This window comes from Lithobates pipiens, unplaced genomic scaffold (assembly GCF_037356315.1).
Source record: "Lithobates pipiens isolate NorthernLeopardFrog02 unplaced genomic scaffold, aLitPip1_a1.2 Scaffold_8, whole genome shotgun sequence".
Lineage (NCBI taxonomy): Eukaryota > Metazoa > Chordata > Amphibia > Anura > Ranidae > Lithobates > Lithobates pipiens.
This window is the reverse complement of record NW_027507903.1, coordinates 493718040-493733797: the sequence shown is the minus strand read 5'-3', so window position 1 is coordinate 493733797 and position 15758 is coordinate 493718040. Positions and strand designations below refer to the sequence as shown.

At 42.8% G+C, this 15758-nt stretch overlaps 1 protein-coding gene across 1 annotated transcript in view; it reads right to left on the bottom strand.

The window, feature by feature from the left end:
* LOC143960476 (aldo-keto reductase family 1 member C3-like) overlaps nt 1–15022 on the bottom strand; it is a 41417-nt gene extending 26395 nt beyond the window's left edge. Inside the window, exons 1-2 of the mRNA XM_077469124.1 lie at nt 14856–15022; nt 1012–1179 (exon numbers count right to left, since the gene is read on the bottom strand). Of these exons, the coding sequence (XP_077325250.1) occupies nt 1012–1179; nt 14856–14942 (255 nt within the window). The 5' untranslated portion in view covers nt 14943–15022. The remainder of the gene's footprint in view (nt 1–1011; nt 1180–14855) is intronic.
* Nucleotides 15023–15758: the final 736 nt, after the last annotated feature.

Here is a 15758-nt window from a genome sequence, read left to right as displayed (position 1 = left end):
AACAAAAGTTGTCATGCAATGCGGACATGATGCAATTGTGAAAAAAACTTGTGAAGCCTGGCAAGTCTAGCAATAGCTTAGCAAGTAATTTTCAAACTTGCAGCTCAGTTGCTTGCTATCTGGATTCATGTTTGTCATCTACTAGGTTATACGCATGGCTCAATTAAAAGTCCCCCATGTGTGAAGAGTGTGACACTGTTACAGGTGCCTCCTGTAGCCTAGAAGAACCCACCTCAGGGGTAGTCCTCTTATGTGACCCAGACTTGGTACCCAACCAATTAATGGGGCAAAAAGACTCATCAACTACCTACACCTTACTCCTTACACGACTCCTCTGGGTTCAGACAGCCAGCCCCTGATGGCCCCAGCTGCTGTAAGTCGCTACTCCTGCAGCCTCCTGGGACATGTTTTGGAGACATGATGGGACAAGGGACATTTTCAACCTGTTCCTTGTAACTATATCTAACACTGTACCATCACTAAGTGAGGCCCAGGGCTGGAGAAGTTTGTTTAAAACAAAATTAGTCTGAGGCTCAGTGGCAGCACGGAAACTAGAAACACACACACACACATGTAAGCACTGTTCACAGCTGTTGTGCAGATTATTAACATTCTTACAGCATGAGAAGCTGTGCCTGAGAATGCTAATATACAGGATGTGATTGTCTGATGGTTAAAGGAAACCTATCTTGAACAAAATACAGCTGACCTCCTTCACAAAATAATAGTTACCTGGCCATCTTTGGACTTGGTACTTTCTAAGACACTCATTCAAAGAAAGCATACTAGAGCTTCACGGCTCTGATCTGCATGCTTGTTCCAGGTCAGTGGCTTAGAGAGTACCAGAGTCTTCGGATTAGCATAATAACAAGGTAGGTAGCATTTTGAGAAGAAGAAATCAGTATGGTGAGCTTCCATATTTCCTCAGCACATGTTTGAGCTCTGTCACAAGTAGCTGCAAAAACATTTAGGTGGAGTTCCACTGGAAGAAATATTGTAAGTTGGATATACCTTTGAGGTGTAGAAGACATCCTCCCTCTTCACTGTCCCGTCCGCAATCTTCTCTCTGATGGCTCGTCCCACCTCCACCTCATTGCCATATATAAATGCGCAGTCTATGTGCCGATAGCCAACTTCTAGTGCCACTTTCACTCCTTCTTCGGCCAGACTCTTGGGTACCTAACAACAACAGAATGACAGTAATAATTTACAGGGCAAGTACAGTTCTGATCCACTTTATTTTGTATTGTTTGTAAAGATTACAATCTTTTTGTTACAATATTAAAGTATACATTTTACAAATATTATTTTACTGTAGATTGCATCTGTAACACACAATTTACAAAGTATGCTGATCCTTCTAATGAGCCATCCCAGTTTATTATCGTCCTGTCTTTGCTAAACCTGATGGGGTTTCCTTAACTTAAACAAACATATACAGCTTTATTTTTATTGTCATTATTTATTTATTGACATTCATCCGCATTTCCCAGGGACAGTCCTGTAGTGAGTGAGTGTAGTGTAGTGAGGGTCTGTTCCCAGGAAATGGGCGTTACCAGATTTGTCCCTGAGAACCACCTTGTGGTGGAAAGCTTGTAGTGCACAGGCTCCAAACCGCCACACTGCTAAAGCAGGCTCCCAGGGATGATGCTCCAAACTGTGAGTAACTGTTGACCTCTAAACAACTTCCCACCTTTCTGTCTATAGTCCTGTACAATATATATGTGGGTACATTATATTATATATATCATACATATACATAATTATTTTACTTTATTTTAGATCCCATTGGGGCTCTCACCGATTGCTACAGTATTGGAAGGGGGATCCTGTTTTATGCACTCTTGCACTTTCTTGCTCCCTGGTTGGCTTTGCCCTGTTGCCTCTGTGTTACCACATCAGCTCCCGGGTGGATGATTCTTTCATCCCCTGGTGCCTTTCATTATCAACAGTCCTATTGTAATGTTTTTCTACAAATCTATTTTACATTCACAGGTAAGAGTGTTAGGATTGTAGTTGCTGCTCCCTCTCTTCCTGTGTGAATTAATTGAATATTAATTATTTACTTATTATTTATTTATTTTGGACATCCCTATTTAAACTGCTCCTGATGAGTGGATACCAATCCACGAAACGCGTAGAGCTTATATATTTGATGTCATGTCACAGCAACCATGTCCATACCATGGGCTTTATTTGGATGAGTCATCAATTTATTTAATACTACATGTTTATACTGTTCCGTTGACTATTCTGGACGTATTGCTTATATTGATCTCACTATATGATACCTTGTTTACTATGTTATTTTATATGATGTTTCAATAATGTTTTACTAATGTGTATCATATTTATTGTATCAATTAAATGCATATTTATCATTGTATTATGTCCATTATCGTCATCTTTGATTTAATTTAGATATTATATTGTATGTCCCATCCTACCCTGAGGGTTGTGTTATCATATAAAGTCCCAACTCTTTTCCCCCTCCTCCCATTTTCCCTTTATTTTCTCTAAAGAACTGCGTTACATAATCCTCACCCCTGAACTTTGTGCATTATATAATCCTGACCCCTGATTTCTGTGCATTACTTAATGCTCACCCACTGTTACCGCAATTTCTCCACACCCACGTTTCAGCATGGCACACAGCAGCAATTTCCTTCTAGCCATTTTTTTCTCTAGTTAAAAAAATGGGGTGTGGTTTTGTGGACATGGTCAGTAGGGTGTCCCCAGATTTCATTTTGAAAATCTGGTAGCATTAATATAACTAACTATATTCTGTATCTGAAAAAAAATCTGTAAACTTGCCATAACAACTTTTAAAAGCAGAAGAACCCCATATAATCAAGAGGTCAGTTCAAAATGAAACATAGAGACTGCTAGAGCTGATCTCCTTTTTGTCAGGGCTGGCTTAGCCCTTCCTCCTCTGGGCTGCCCGCTGAGCTGTCGGCTAATTGCCAGCTCTCTTCTCTTTCCACAGTTACCAGCTGTTCCCGATGATGCTCGTCTGACCTGCCTATTTAAAGCCTTCCATCTCACTTTTGCTTTGCCTTCATGTTGGTCACATCACAAGGAAACATCTCCTGCTGTTTGTTTCAAGACTGGCTTGCTGACATCCCCCCTGGCTTCTTATCCTGCTTGCAGTTGCTCTCCTTGGATCCCTGACTTCTGGCCTGGCTGATTTCCCAATCTGGTTAATGAACTTTGGGCTGGCTGACTACCCGATCTGGCTACTGGACTCTCTGGCTACTGGATTCTGTCTCTGTCTGTTTGATGGTTTCCGACACTTTTGAAATTGATAGTTGCCTGACTGTTATGCATACCCATTGGCTTCAAAACTATTAGTCAATGAGCTACAAGAGGCATGTAGATTAGTAAAGTCAGAGAAAAAAAAAATCTGACTTCCTTATGTGCATTTTCTAGGTTAGTTACTCAAAGTATGAAATCCAGCGGGTCAACGTGACAAGAAATTTTTGTTTTTCAGAATGAGATCGCGGCAATGTATTTCTCCTGAAAACTGAGCTCCAGTGTACAGCAAGCTATACTTTTATAGTCCCCTCTCCAGCCTCCTTTGCAGCTTTCTGCTCTTAAGTTAATATTAATTTGAGGTTTTCTACCTTGAAACTAGAGGTCACATAACCATTGTGGCAGGTGAGACCAAGGCTCTGTTAGTATGGCAGTCTGGGTCAGGTTTTCCAGGACACAGGAACACTAATGGCACAGGTGCGTGTTGGCTTCATGTTATAATCAGAGTTAGAAGTCAGTGGCCCTACCCTCTGGAGGGGGTCAGTGTGTGAAGGGAGCAGTAAGAGGTGCACGCTTGCACCGTACTGTCCAGGTCTGGACAGACAAAAGGGCCGAGCCTATAAGGATATAGCAGTTGGGAACTGCAGGACAAGAAATCAAGCTGGCAAAGGTACAGCATTTTGTGCACGAGCACTGGGACTGTGTGTTAAATGGTCTGTGTGTTAGATGGTCACGACTTAGGCGTGAGGCCTGAGCAGTAGCGCTGCGAAAAGAGCCACGAGGCTGAATATTGTTCATTTATCGTATTGATGGTGAGAGTCCTCTGTGTGGGAAGTCAATCATTTTGGAACTTTTCTGTTGTTTAAATAAAAGTGGTAAGAAAAAGCACTGAAAAGACATGTCTGGCATGGAGTAAACTCACTTTTGGTGCTACCAATCAGTTACAAAATCCCCAGCTTGTCACACCATTCATGCTTCTTTTTCATCCTGCTCTGTAGTGGCTGCTGGGAGGAGTCAGCATATAACTGGTAACCACAGTAGTAATGATTAACATCTCATGTCAACTCCTTTCTTAGCATTGACACACAATTGTACTGTATCTAAATGTGAACAGTAGAAGACAGTAAACTATGCTGTGAGTTACATGTGCCTGAAGTCCAGATCGCACTGACTAATCCGTGCTCCCCTTACATTCTCCCTTCTATTATAATACAGCACATATTTTTACCTAATACAACAAGGCTTCTTTCATATGGATGGCCAGGGAATTGAAAAGACAGGTGGTTGAGCCTCTGAGTGCCGAGGCTAATTATGCAGTTCAAGATTTGCAGTCCCAGCTAATTTTTGAGAAGATTTGCCCAGGACTATTTTTTACATCATACTTAGGCTTAGAGGGGCACAAATAAAACTTTTGGATGTCAGCCCCATCACTATGTAGTGCTGGCTCTAGTCCTGGCCTGCATCCCGGGTCTCGGGATCGGCTGGCCCGAGGCGGCGCAACTGCAGGGACAGGCCTGAATGGATTTCAGGGCCTATTGATCCAAAGGTGGTCCGGTGCCATCTCATCTAAGGGAGAGGCCCAGCAACTGGAGAAACCAGGACTGATCAGGAGAAGGCCGTGCGCAAGGCTGGCTTCTCTGGAGGAGCCTGGAGGCTTAGTTGAAGGACACTACATGGATCTACACTCATACGGTATCGCCGGATCGGCTGAGAGATACTGGTACCGTATGATAGCTCTTTAAATTTGTCTATGTCCCTCAGTAATGCTCAAGTCTGTGGCAGAGACTTTCTCAAATATCCTACGCTCAAGTCTGTGGCAGAGACTTTGCTTAACACCCTACCGGCTGCTAGGCCTAGTGAGAGGAGGTCTATCCAGGGGTTGTAAACTCCAGCTGTTAAACGGTTGCTATTCTCTGGATTTTTCCATTAAGAGACTTTCCATTTTTGCAATCTAAAGTACCTGAACTTGCTCCTAACCCTCTACCCTAAACTGAGAGACTCTGTTTCTGTTTGAAATAAATAACCCAAAAAGAGATTCAGTGTCAATTTCCACATTTCTTTGGGCCATCTACCACGGGAACCCGTAGACGGAGAAGCAGTCAAGAAGGTAACGGTAAGCCCAATAAAACCAGCAGCTCCTTTAGGGGTCAGTGGTACAACTATAAAAGGGGAGTGGGGGGCACAGAGAAGCCATAGTGTATTGGAATTTGTTTCCGGGAAAGCTAACAAACTGCATGTGATTCTAATTGAGAAAGCTCCTTTGTTGCCTCTTCTTATTATTGGGGGCTTTTTTGTCTTTCATTCTGACATTTATTTAAGGTACTTTTATAGTACTGTCAATTTATGCAACGCTTTACATATATATTGTACATTCACATCAGTCCCTGCCCTCAAGGAGCCTACAATTTAAGGTTCCTAGCTCACATTCATTCACATTTGTTTCCGGGAAAGCTAACAAACTGCATGTGATTCTAATTGAGAAAGCTCCTTTGTTGCCTCTTCTTATTATTGGGGGCTTTTTTGTCTTTCATTCTGACATTTATTTAAGGTACTTTTATAGTACTGTCAATTTATGCAACGCTTTACATATATATTGTACATTCACATCAGTCCCTGCCCTCAAGGAGCCTACAATTTAAGGTTCCTAGCTCACATTCATACATACACATACTAGAGACAATTTAAACAGGAGTCAATCAAACTACCAACATGTCTTTGGAGTGTGGGAGGAAACCCGGAGTACCCGGAAAAAAAACACACAGGGACAACTTGCAAATTTCAGACAGGTAGTGCCATGGTTGGGATTCAAACTGACAACGCTAGTGTTGCTAGGCAGAAGTGCTAATCACTTAGCCACTGTGTGTTATGGTTGATTAAAAAGCATCAGTCATCATGTATAGATGGGAAGGCCTGGAAAAAAAACAGAATAATTGGGACGTTTTTTTTTACGTTTGTTTTGGGGGGTTTTTAAATTGAATTTCATTTATTCTGGTGAAATATGTTTATGTTGACAGGGCTTTCTTTTTTTTTTCTTTTTTTTTTGTTCACTGCAATGGTTTCCTTCCTTAAAAAAAATGGGCTTATGTTTCAGGAGTGGTGTTTTGGGTTTCAAATCTTTTTTTTTCTTTTAATTTGTATTTATGTTTAAGCTTTTAAGTAGGGCTCTTTTTAAGTTTGAGCAACTTACATCTTACATTTACAGCTTCCAGGCAGTATTAAACCCAAAGCAAACATTTACTATATTGCAACTTACCAATTTAGACAAAGACTAGTATAGCTTCAGGTAAAGAAAAAAACAAATACATATAACAGTACCATTATCCCAGTAGATAATTGTCAAAAAATAGGGATTCTAGGAATGCCGGGGCAGTTGCTGAGGCTGCTCCCTTGGTTTCCACACCCAAAAAACGTTTATTTGTATGGACTATCTCGGGTCCATACCGAGATAGTCCATACAAATAAACGTTTTTTGGGTGTGGATACCAAGGGAGCAGTCTCAGCAACTGCCCTGGTATTCCTAGAATCCCTATTTTTTTGACAACTTACCAATTTAGATGGTATGGCTGCATTTGTTTCCTTTTTTTAGGTTTCCTTCTTCAATTGACATCTGGTGATCCAGCCAACAAGTCTGTTTTTCACAAACACAAGCTCTCCAGCAGAATGTATCATTTCAGGATCCTGCACTACAAAAGGTTTTTTACCTTAATGCGTAGATTGCATTATCTTAGTTGTAAAGGCTCAAGGTTTTTTACTTTCATGCATTCATGGTAAAAACCCTTCTCTGTGCAGAAGCCCTCCCCCCCCCTAATATTTACCTGAGCCCCATCTCTATCCAGCAATGTGCATGAAAGCCTTGGCTCTCTGATACTCTTCCTCCTCATTGTCTGAGACAGAAGCAGGTGCCATTGGCTCACGCTGCTGTCAATCACAGCCAGTAAGCCAATGAGGAGAGGGAGGGAGCGCGGCCAAGTCGCGGCTCTGTGTGTGAATGGGCACGCAGAGCCGGGGCTCAGGAATGAGCCTGCTTGGGCGCCCCCATTGAAGCTGCTTGCTCTGAGAAGAGGATCAGGGCTACTCTGTGCAAAACCACTGCACAGAACAAGTGAGTATGACATGTTTGTTATTAAAAAAAGAAAGTCTTTAATATCACTTTAAGGTAAAAAAAAAAAACCTTATGGCTTTAGATTAGATTAGTTAGTTGTATCCCTGAATTCGACTTTAACTCTTTTGCAGTCTGAATTTTAAATTAATTAACTCTTTAAATGAATTACAGGTAGTTATTTACTCTTTACTATATTTGTGCTCTTATCATTGCTCGCTATATGCAATAAAGATATTTTTTTGAGATACAAGTGGTTAGAGGCTAATTATGTAAATGTCTGTGGAAACGCTCCAACATAATAACCACAATCACACGTTTGAGACCTGACTGCAATCCATATATGGTAAAGAGAGGAAATGAAACATTCCTGAAGTCCACGCAGGTCTCTGGAGGATCCAGTCAGGCATTTGCACTATGACTTTGCATTAACCCCTGGTATAAAAAGTATCACTATAAACTACAAAGTTGAAAAAAACGCTCTTTACTGTCAATACAGTCTATTCTAATTAATAAATTATTTTCTAATTCTATTGAACCAGAAAAAGAAAAGACAGAAGCACAAAATATGTGTAGCCCATTTAAAAGTGTTTTGGAATTTTAGATACCATGGATGCCTATTAACACGTCTGTGACGGATAAGATGCTTTATTGATACATTTTGCATGTGTGGCATGCATTTGCTTCATGTTAAATAACACTTTCCAGGTGCCTCCTCTTGGTTAGTTTTGTTTTGAATGAATTCTTGTACTATCATTTCTGCTAGTAATGCTTCTAAACATTGAAATTGCGCTGTTGAAACCATAGGGCCATTTGTGTTGGGTTTGCAGTGCGTTTACATTGACATGAATAGAGGCATTTGGGGAGTGGAAGAGGCAGCCAAATGCTGCACATCGTATAAGTTTTGGTGCAATACAACATAAATGCGACCGTGCAAAAGACATTGTCCGTTGCAATGCATATACATGACACACAGGGGGTTATTTACTAAAGGAAAATTCACTTTGCACTGCAAGTGCACTTAGAAGTGCAGTCGCTGTAGATCCGAGGGGGACATGCAAGGAAAATAAAAAACAGCATTTTAGCTTGCACATGATTGGATGATAAAATCAGCAGAGCTTTCACTCATTTCAGATCTACCCCTTGGATCTACAGCGACTGCACTTCCAAGTGCACTTTTTACTTAAATAACCCCCCACAGTGTTGACAGGCATTCGTGAGGCTTCAAAAATGTCTGCTTTTGACATCAGTGTAAGCTTAGCCTACGACAGTATGAAATACATATACTTTAGTTTGCCACTGGCATTAACACAGAAGTCTTTGCTTTTGCTGAGTACTCAATGTAGCAAAGTTTATTATCCTATTATTCAGTGTCGGACGCTCACAAGGGGTGCAGCCCCCCCCCCCCCAAGTCATGCGCCCAGCCCCAAATCTCCATGCAGGGAGCCAAGTGCATGGATTTCAATGGGGTATTTTTTTAAGCACATGATTAGAGCCTGAGGCTCTAATTGGCTTCACAAAGGTTGGGCTTGGGGCGCAGAGCCCACCCACTTGTGTGACATTAGCAAATTAATATTCACTAATGACTTCCTGCTTCTCCTCTGCCAATCAGGAAGTGGGTCCTGAGACCTGATTGGCCGGGAGTCCTAAGACCTGACTGGCCGGGAAGAGAAGCGACCGTTGGGACTCAGGAGGAGATTCAGGGGGAAAGCCGCTAAAGACACGACCTAGATGGGGTAAGTGCAGGGCTGGCGGGTGACGAGCGAATGAATCAGCTATTGATTGTACGATGGGGGCATTGGGGATTGGGAGGGTTGAGTGAGGGCCAAGTTTGTCGCCCCCTCCAAAAAAATTAAGCACCAGCCGCCACTACTATTAATCTGCTTAATCCTAACGTTTGTAAACGTACTTTGTAAAGAACCCCACACATTTACTCCCTTGAATTCTGTGACACGTATCCACTATGCTCTGTACATCGGGACCCCTATGTCACACATTTCACAGAGCCTGCTTCCTGAACTACAGAGGTGCTAAGAGGAGGAGTTTCAGGAGGCAGGGTCAGTACAGTGTAGCCAGGTGCTTGGCTAGATAGCGAGCGAGTGCTGCAGCCGCTCTCTATGCCCTCCCTGGACTGGTATGCTGGAGCTAGCAACACCGTCTGCCTCCCACCAGCAGGGGGGAGCAGACAAGCCAAATAAGCTCCATAAACTTGTATACTGCCACATTGGACTGTGGGAGTTGACGTTTGGGAACCGTGCTGTGGAATCTTATGGATGACTGAACTACAGTAACCACAAGGAGACAGTGTGAGGGAGGAGGAAAGGCTGTATATCCCGGGCTGCGGACCAATGAGCTTCTTCTTTTACCCACAGAGACCAGAGTGAGCACCCTTGCCTTTATGGGTATGCAACCACCTGACACAGAGATCGGGGTCCTGTGTGCTGGGGGCCAGAGAGAGAGTGCAGATTGGAATCTGCAGAGGCTGAGGACTAAACTATTGGTGGGACATATACCTTTTCTGCAGAGAGACCAGAGCACTGTATACTTGTGGGCTGAGGACTGAAGCCATTACAGGCAGATCCACAGAACATCTGAATAGCAGGACTGTTGCTGCCATACCGCTGGGACTTGTGAGAGGGCACTTCTGCCATAGACCTTGTTGCTGCTAGTAGGGACTGAGCACATAGAGAGTGGACATTTGACTAGCAGCCTTTAACACTGCATGCAGACTTTACCAGGACTGTATTTATTTGCACCACCATTATAAAGACTGGGCCCCAATGTTAGCCGCCTGAAGACCTAGGGCAAAGAACAGACTTGTTAGATAGCTGCGCTATTGGGACTTTATTTGCTGCCACAAGTAAGGAGAGACTTATACAGTAAGACCTGGTCTTAGTATAGGCATCTCTAGAGTGCACACTAATAGCACAGTATAATGGCTTCAGGAAAGTTATAACAGTATCATTCAGCATTGTAGCTATTGTCATTCAAGCCATTGCTTTGTGTGGATTTATAGGTTACCAGGTATAGATTACTCCTGCTACTTAGAACTCAATATCAACCTGCTACAAGTTAGTTATCCTATTGTCTAGCGAATTGTGATTAACTACATTCTCCATTTAAACATTTATGACACTGCTGCCATTTATCCCAATCCGTAACAACATACTAAGTCCTGCTTTCACTATTGTGTTTGGTGTATACTTCCTGATATTGAGTTATAGTTGTGTGCAGAGTATATAACTTTGTGCTCTCAACAGCGTTGCAGGTTCTTTCTGCTTAACTTGGTGTGTCAGAGATGATGAGGTTGTGTAAAGTGTTAAGGTAAAGAACAGAGAACTCAAACTATCAAATGGCTCTTTTCGGGAGGTAGCGCTACAACAGAAATCATTGGTTGTAGGCAGCAAGGTACCATGGGATATGTAGTCCTTAGCAATTGTATGTAAACAACGGAGGAGAAGCTGCAAAGCATGCAGGGAATACAGGAAGTTGATGAAAGTGACACCTACAGAGGCCAACAGACAGGCAGGGCTCACAACACGAAAGAAGATTTTTCAAGTAAAGTTATATTGGATTGTCAAAATAAATATTGTTTGTATTTTATTAAAATGATGATGTTATAAATTAAATTGTATGCTATGGTCATAAATTTCCTTTCTAAAATAAACCCCGGCCTTCTCTCCAGTCTTGCACAGCTGTACAGGTTTCTCCACTATAAATCGGTTACTCTGATTTCACTGCACACCCCCACAAGGTGCATTAAAAGGTGCTGCAAATTAGATAGAGACCATCTTATTTTCTGGCTAGAGGACACCCATTATCATATTGCCCTTTCCTCTGCATCCCTACTGTCCCTGCCCTACTTCTTTCATTAATTGGATTTCAGTTATTTCAATCATAGAGGTTCAACATTACATATGGGTGTTACCCAGGTCAGGCTGCTGTTTTTGGAAGTCTTATACAGACCCTCTTGCCATCTATGATCTGCCTGCATTGCATATAGAAACACAGAGACCACTAATGATATCCCTGGGTAGTAAAATGTATGTAATGAAAACAAAAATGTTTTGTTTAACCACTTGCCTACAGGGCACTTACACCCCCTTCCTGCCCAGGCCATTTTTCAGCTTTCAGCGCTGTCGCACTTTGACAATTGTACAGTCATGCTACACTGTACCCAAATTACATTTTTATCATTTTCTTCATACAAATAGAGCTTTCGTTTGCTGTTTTTTTTTTTTTTTTACAAAAAAAAAAACATTTTGAAAAAATGATTTTTTTACTTAGTTTCTGTCAGTAAATTTGGTATATAAGTAATTTTTCTCCTTCACTGATGTGTGCTGATGAGGCGGCACTGATGGGCACTGATAGGCTGAACTGGTGGGCACTGATTAGGTGGCACTCATGAGGAGGCACTAATATGCCACACTTATGGACAATGATAGGTGGCACTGATGAGCACTGATAGGCGGCACTGATAGGCACTAATAGGTAGCACTGATGGGCACTGATAGGTGGCACGAATAGGCACCACTGATGGGCATTGATGGGTGGCACTAATGGGTGACACTGATGGGCATTAATGGACAGCAGTGATGAGCAGTACTGATAACCAGCACTGACTGGTACAACTAATGGGCACTGACTGGTACAACTAATGGGCACTGATTGCTGGCACTTATTGGTGACACTGGTGGCGCTATAATGTAATCAGGGGACTGATGACCATTGCCCTGATCACATGTTTTTGTTGTCCCCTGCAAGGAGATGCTGCTGATCTGCTCTCCTCGCCACACACTCTGTCAGTGTGAGGTGAGGAGCATCGATTACTGGCATCTCCATGTTTACATGTGACCGGCTCTGATTGGACACAGACGATCACATGGTTAAAGAGCTGCAAATGCGGCTCTTTACAGAGATTGGGGTCGCGCCGTGTCCTAGCCATACATTGTGGCCACGATCAACGTGCTGCGTGCCCCCCGTGGGCACGCGGGAGTGGCCGTTCTGGGTCGCAATCATATGACATTGTCCCAGAACATCCCACAATCATATGACATTGTCCCGCACTGTCCCGTCGTCATTTGACGGTGGGTGGGTGTCAATTGGTTAAAATTGCCATTAGCATGTTGATGAAGGGGATAGGGAAGGCAAAATTTCAGTTTTAAAGTTTCAATTTCAAGTTTAGTGAAAATATGTTTTTCAACAGCTTTGGTTATCTTACTTAAGTGTAATGAAGTTTGACCTTTGATGTGCAGGCTGCTGGATTCTGTAGAAGGGCTGTGAATAGGGGAGAGAATCTACTGCCTGATCAGATGACAGTGGCAGAAGTTCGGCAGCGGGTAGCGGACAGGGCAGCTAAAACTGTAGAGATTTTTTTAAATTACATTTTTAAATCTGCCACCATTGTATGTTATGTGGCGGGAGGTGTTACACACACTCCTAGGGTTTTTCATTTTCTATGTTAATGTTTTGAGCCACCCCAGTCTCCCCAGCCCCACATACACAGACACATGAGCATAAAAGCATGCGTCAGGCACACTTAGGCATGGAAATGCTGACTGTGCTACACATGTTACATAGAACAGTGCACACTGAGTGATAGTTTTAATCCTAGGCCCATTATTCACATTTAACTGATCATCTGTAGGGGCTTTTAAAGCATCACCTATGAAAAAGTAAATAGGGTATTAAAGTTTGCTAATATTTCACAGGCATACACAATTTTAAGGATTGACATGTTCGGTATCTATTTACTCGGTGCACGTTTTTCTTTTATATTTTACAAAAAACTTGGCTAGAAAATTGTGTTTGTGTACCCTAAAGTTAACTTTAGTGTATGTTTTACTGACATTTTGGATTTTGGAAACTGTTGTGCTTATATTGTGTGACACTTTTTTTTAATTACCACTATTTAATTCTCTAGGGCACGGGTGTCAAATTCAATTTCATCACAGGCCACATCATCATCGTGGTTGCCATCAAAGGGCCAGTTGTATCGGAAAGATTAGATGTCCAGAGAACCTCAACCTACGTTACATCAGATGTCAAGAGCCCCCCCCCAATCATCAGAAGTTAAGAGACCCCCACCCTCCCTTACATCACAGTGCACCCTTCTCACATTGTGCTGCAGCTGGGAAGAAGCTGGGGGCAGATCTTGGAAGCAGAAATTGGAGGAAGGACCAGAGGAGGGCTGGAGTCTGCTGAACGATACCAGGGGTGGTGGAGTTGAGGGGGTGCTGAAACTGCACAGAGAGGATCTGTAGGACGAGTTCTGTCCTCCTCTCTGCTGCCCACTGCTGAGACAAGGTGGGGGTGGACATAAGGGGGGGTTTCGCAGCTGCAAGAGAGGTATGAGGGCCACATTAAATGGCCTGGCAGGGCACCATTGGCCCACAGGCCTTGTGTTTGACACGTGTTCTAGGGTGTCTGCTTTCAAAAAATATGTACAGTTTGGGGGGGTTTTGGGTGATCTTCAGGCCTAAAACTATTTTTTAAACATGCATGCAAAAAGCGTAAAAACATTTATGGCAGCAAAAGGAATAAAATGTATGTCCAGCCAAAGCTTTTTTTGTTGTTGGACAGAGAGGAAAAGGGTTATAACCCTGTATACTTTTTACTGTTATCTGAGAATCCCTCATCTTGTGCCCTGTTGACAACCAGCCTGGAAGTGACCGAAAATCTGCGTCTGGGATACAGACGGCAATAAAAAGCTGCCTGAGGTTCTGACCTTTCTATATTCTACTAGAAGAAAAAAACAATTCTGGCTGTGTATTTTCTTGAAGATTCACCCAAACTTCCTGGGTGTCACCAGGACAGAAAGTGAAGAGAAATCTCTCTTGGAGTCCCAGATAGCAATTCATATCTCGGAGGGGTTCAGACCCTTCACCATTCTATACTAAACTAACAACAAAGTATTAGGGCTAGACATACCTTAAAGGAGAAGTCCAGTCTGAGTTTGGTTGAGCCTCTCCTTTGGGTTACAGGAGTGCAATTCATTTTGACCTGTTTTCATCGGAGAGTGGTCTGAAGCCTGCTCTCTGCTAAAGTCACCAAGATCAGCCCAGGCAGCGCATCATCCCAACTTTGGAAGTCTGGATCCGCCAGCTGCCTGGACTAATGGCAGTCTCAGCCTCTCAGTGAGCCGTTGAGATGGCCGCTCCCCGCCCCCCCCCCCCCCAGCTCAGCGCTCCAATGAGTGTGGAGGAGCAGAGCAGGAGAGCTGCTGACTGACAGTCCGCAGATCTCCGCTCGGGGAGGTGCGAGAACCGAGCCATCGGTGGTGTTCTGTGGCTTGATTCTCAATGAAGAGGCGGTGGGGGACAGAGACAGCATCGGTCTGATGCTGCATCCACCTAGCTAAGTATGAATCTACAAAAAAACAAAAAACAAAAACAAAACATGCTTCTCAGAATAAAGCACTCTTTTTCAGCCACCTTTTTTTACATAGTTGCATTGTTATTAAGGTTAAAAAAGGCACTGTGCGAAATTGTTTGCAGTCACTCACCTCCTGCGGAGCATATGTGCCAAAGCCAACCACTGGCATCTTATTTCCATCGTTCAACAAGACATATGAATCTTCTTTAAGTGCCATCTCCCACCCACGATGTGTCAGCAGCCAACTGTACTCTGCAGTGAAGCCTTCACTGTTTACTCGTTTTAAAGCTGTCTCTCAGTCCCTCCTTCTTCTTCAGTATGTTTATTGTCTGCAGCGTGATTAGGCGAGCATACCTTTTAGCCAACCATAACAAATATGAGTCGGGGGACGGATCTTTTCCAGTTGTAATCTCCGTTTTTTCACATTAATACCACACCCAGGCCAGAAGGAGAAAACTCCAACTTTTGTGCTAAATCATTGCAGGCTTGTGAAAGTAGATAGTAGTTATGCATTAGAACATTCATTCTCCTCATGATGCCTGGTAGGCTTCTCTTTTAAGAGTAGCTCGGACCAACTAATAAAGACCATTTATAAACTTTTAGCGTAAAATAGCTAAATAAATTTCAGGTGCGTCAAAACAAAAGATGTGCAAAGTCACTCATTCATACCAGCATTGTTGGGCTGTATTGGGTAGCATTGCCCAATGCAAACCCCACACATAGTGAAGGCAATTTGCCTAAAGTCCTTTTTGTTTCAAAAATAAACAGGAAGCATATCCCCTGATGACGAGCATGTGCATGAAACGCGTTGGAAGGGGCTTTACGTGCTGACACCATGCTGGTTATTCTGAGACAGTGGCCATCTTACTAAGTGTAGCCGAGTTTGTTTTGTTTGATTTTATAATGCTATATGTTGCAGCCCTTATGCAATTTTAATATACGTGCAATAAATACTACTGGGGGTTATTTACTAAAGTAAAATCCACTTTGCACTACAAGTGCACTTGAAAGTGCACTGAAAGTGCAGTCGCTG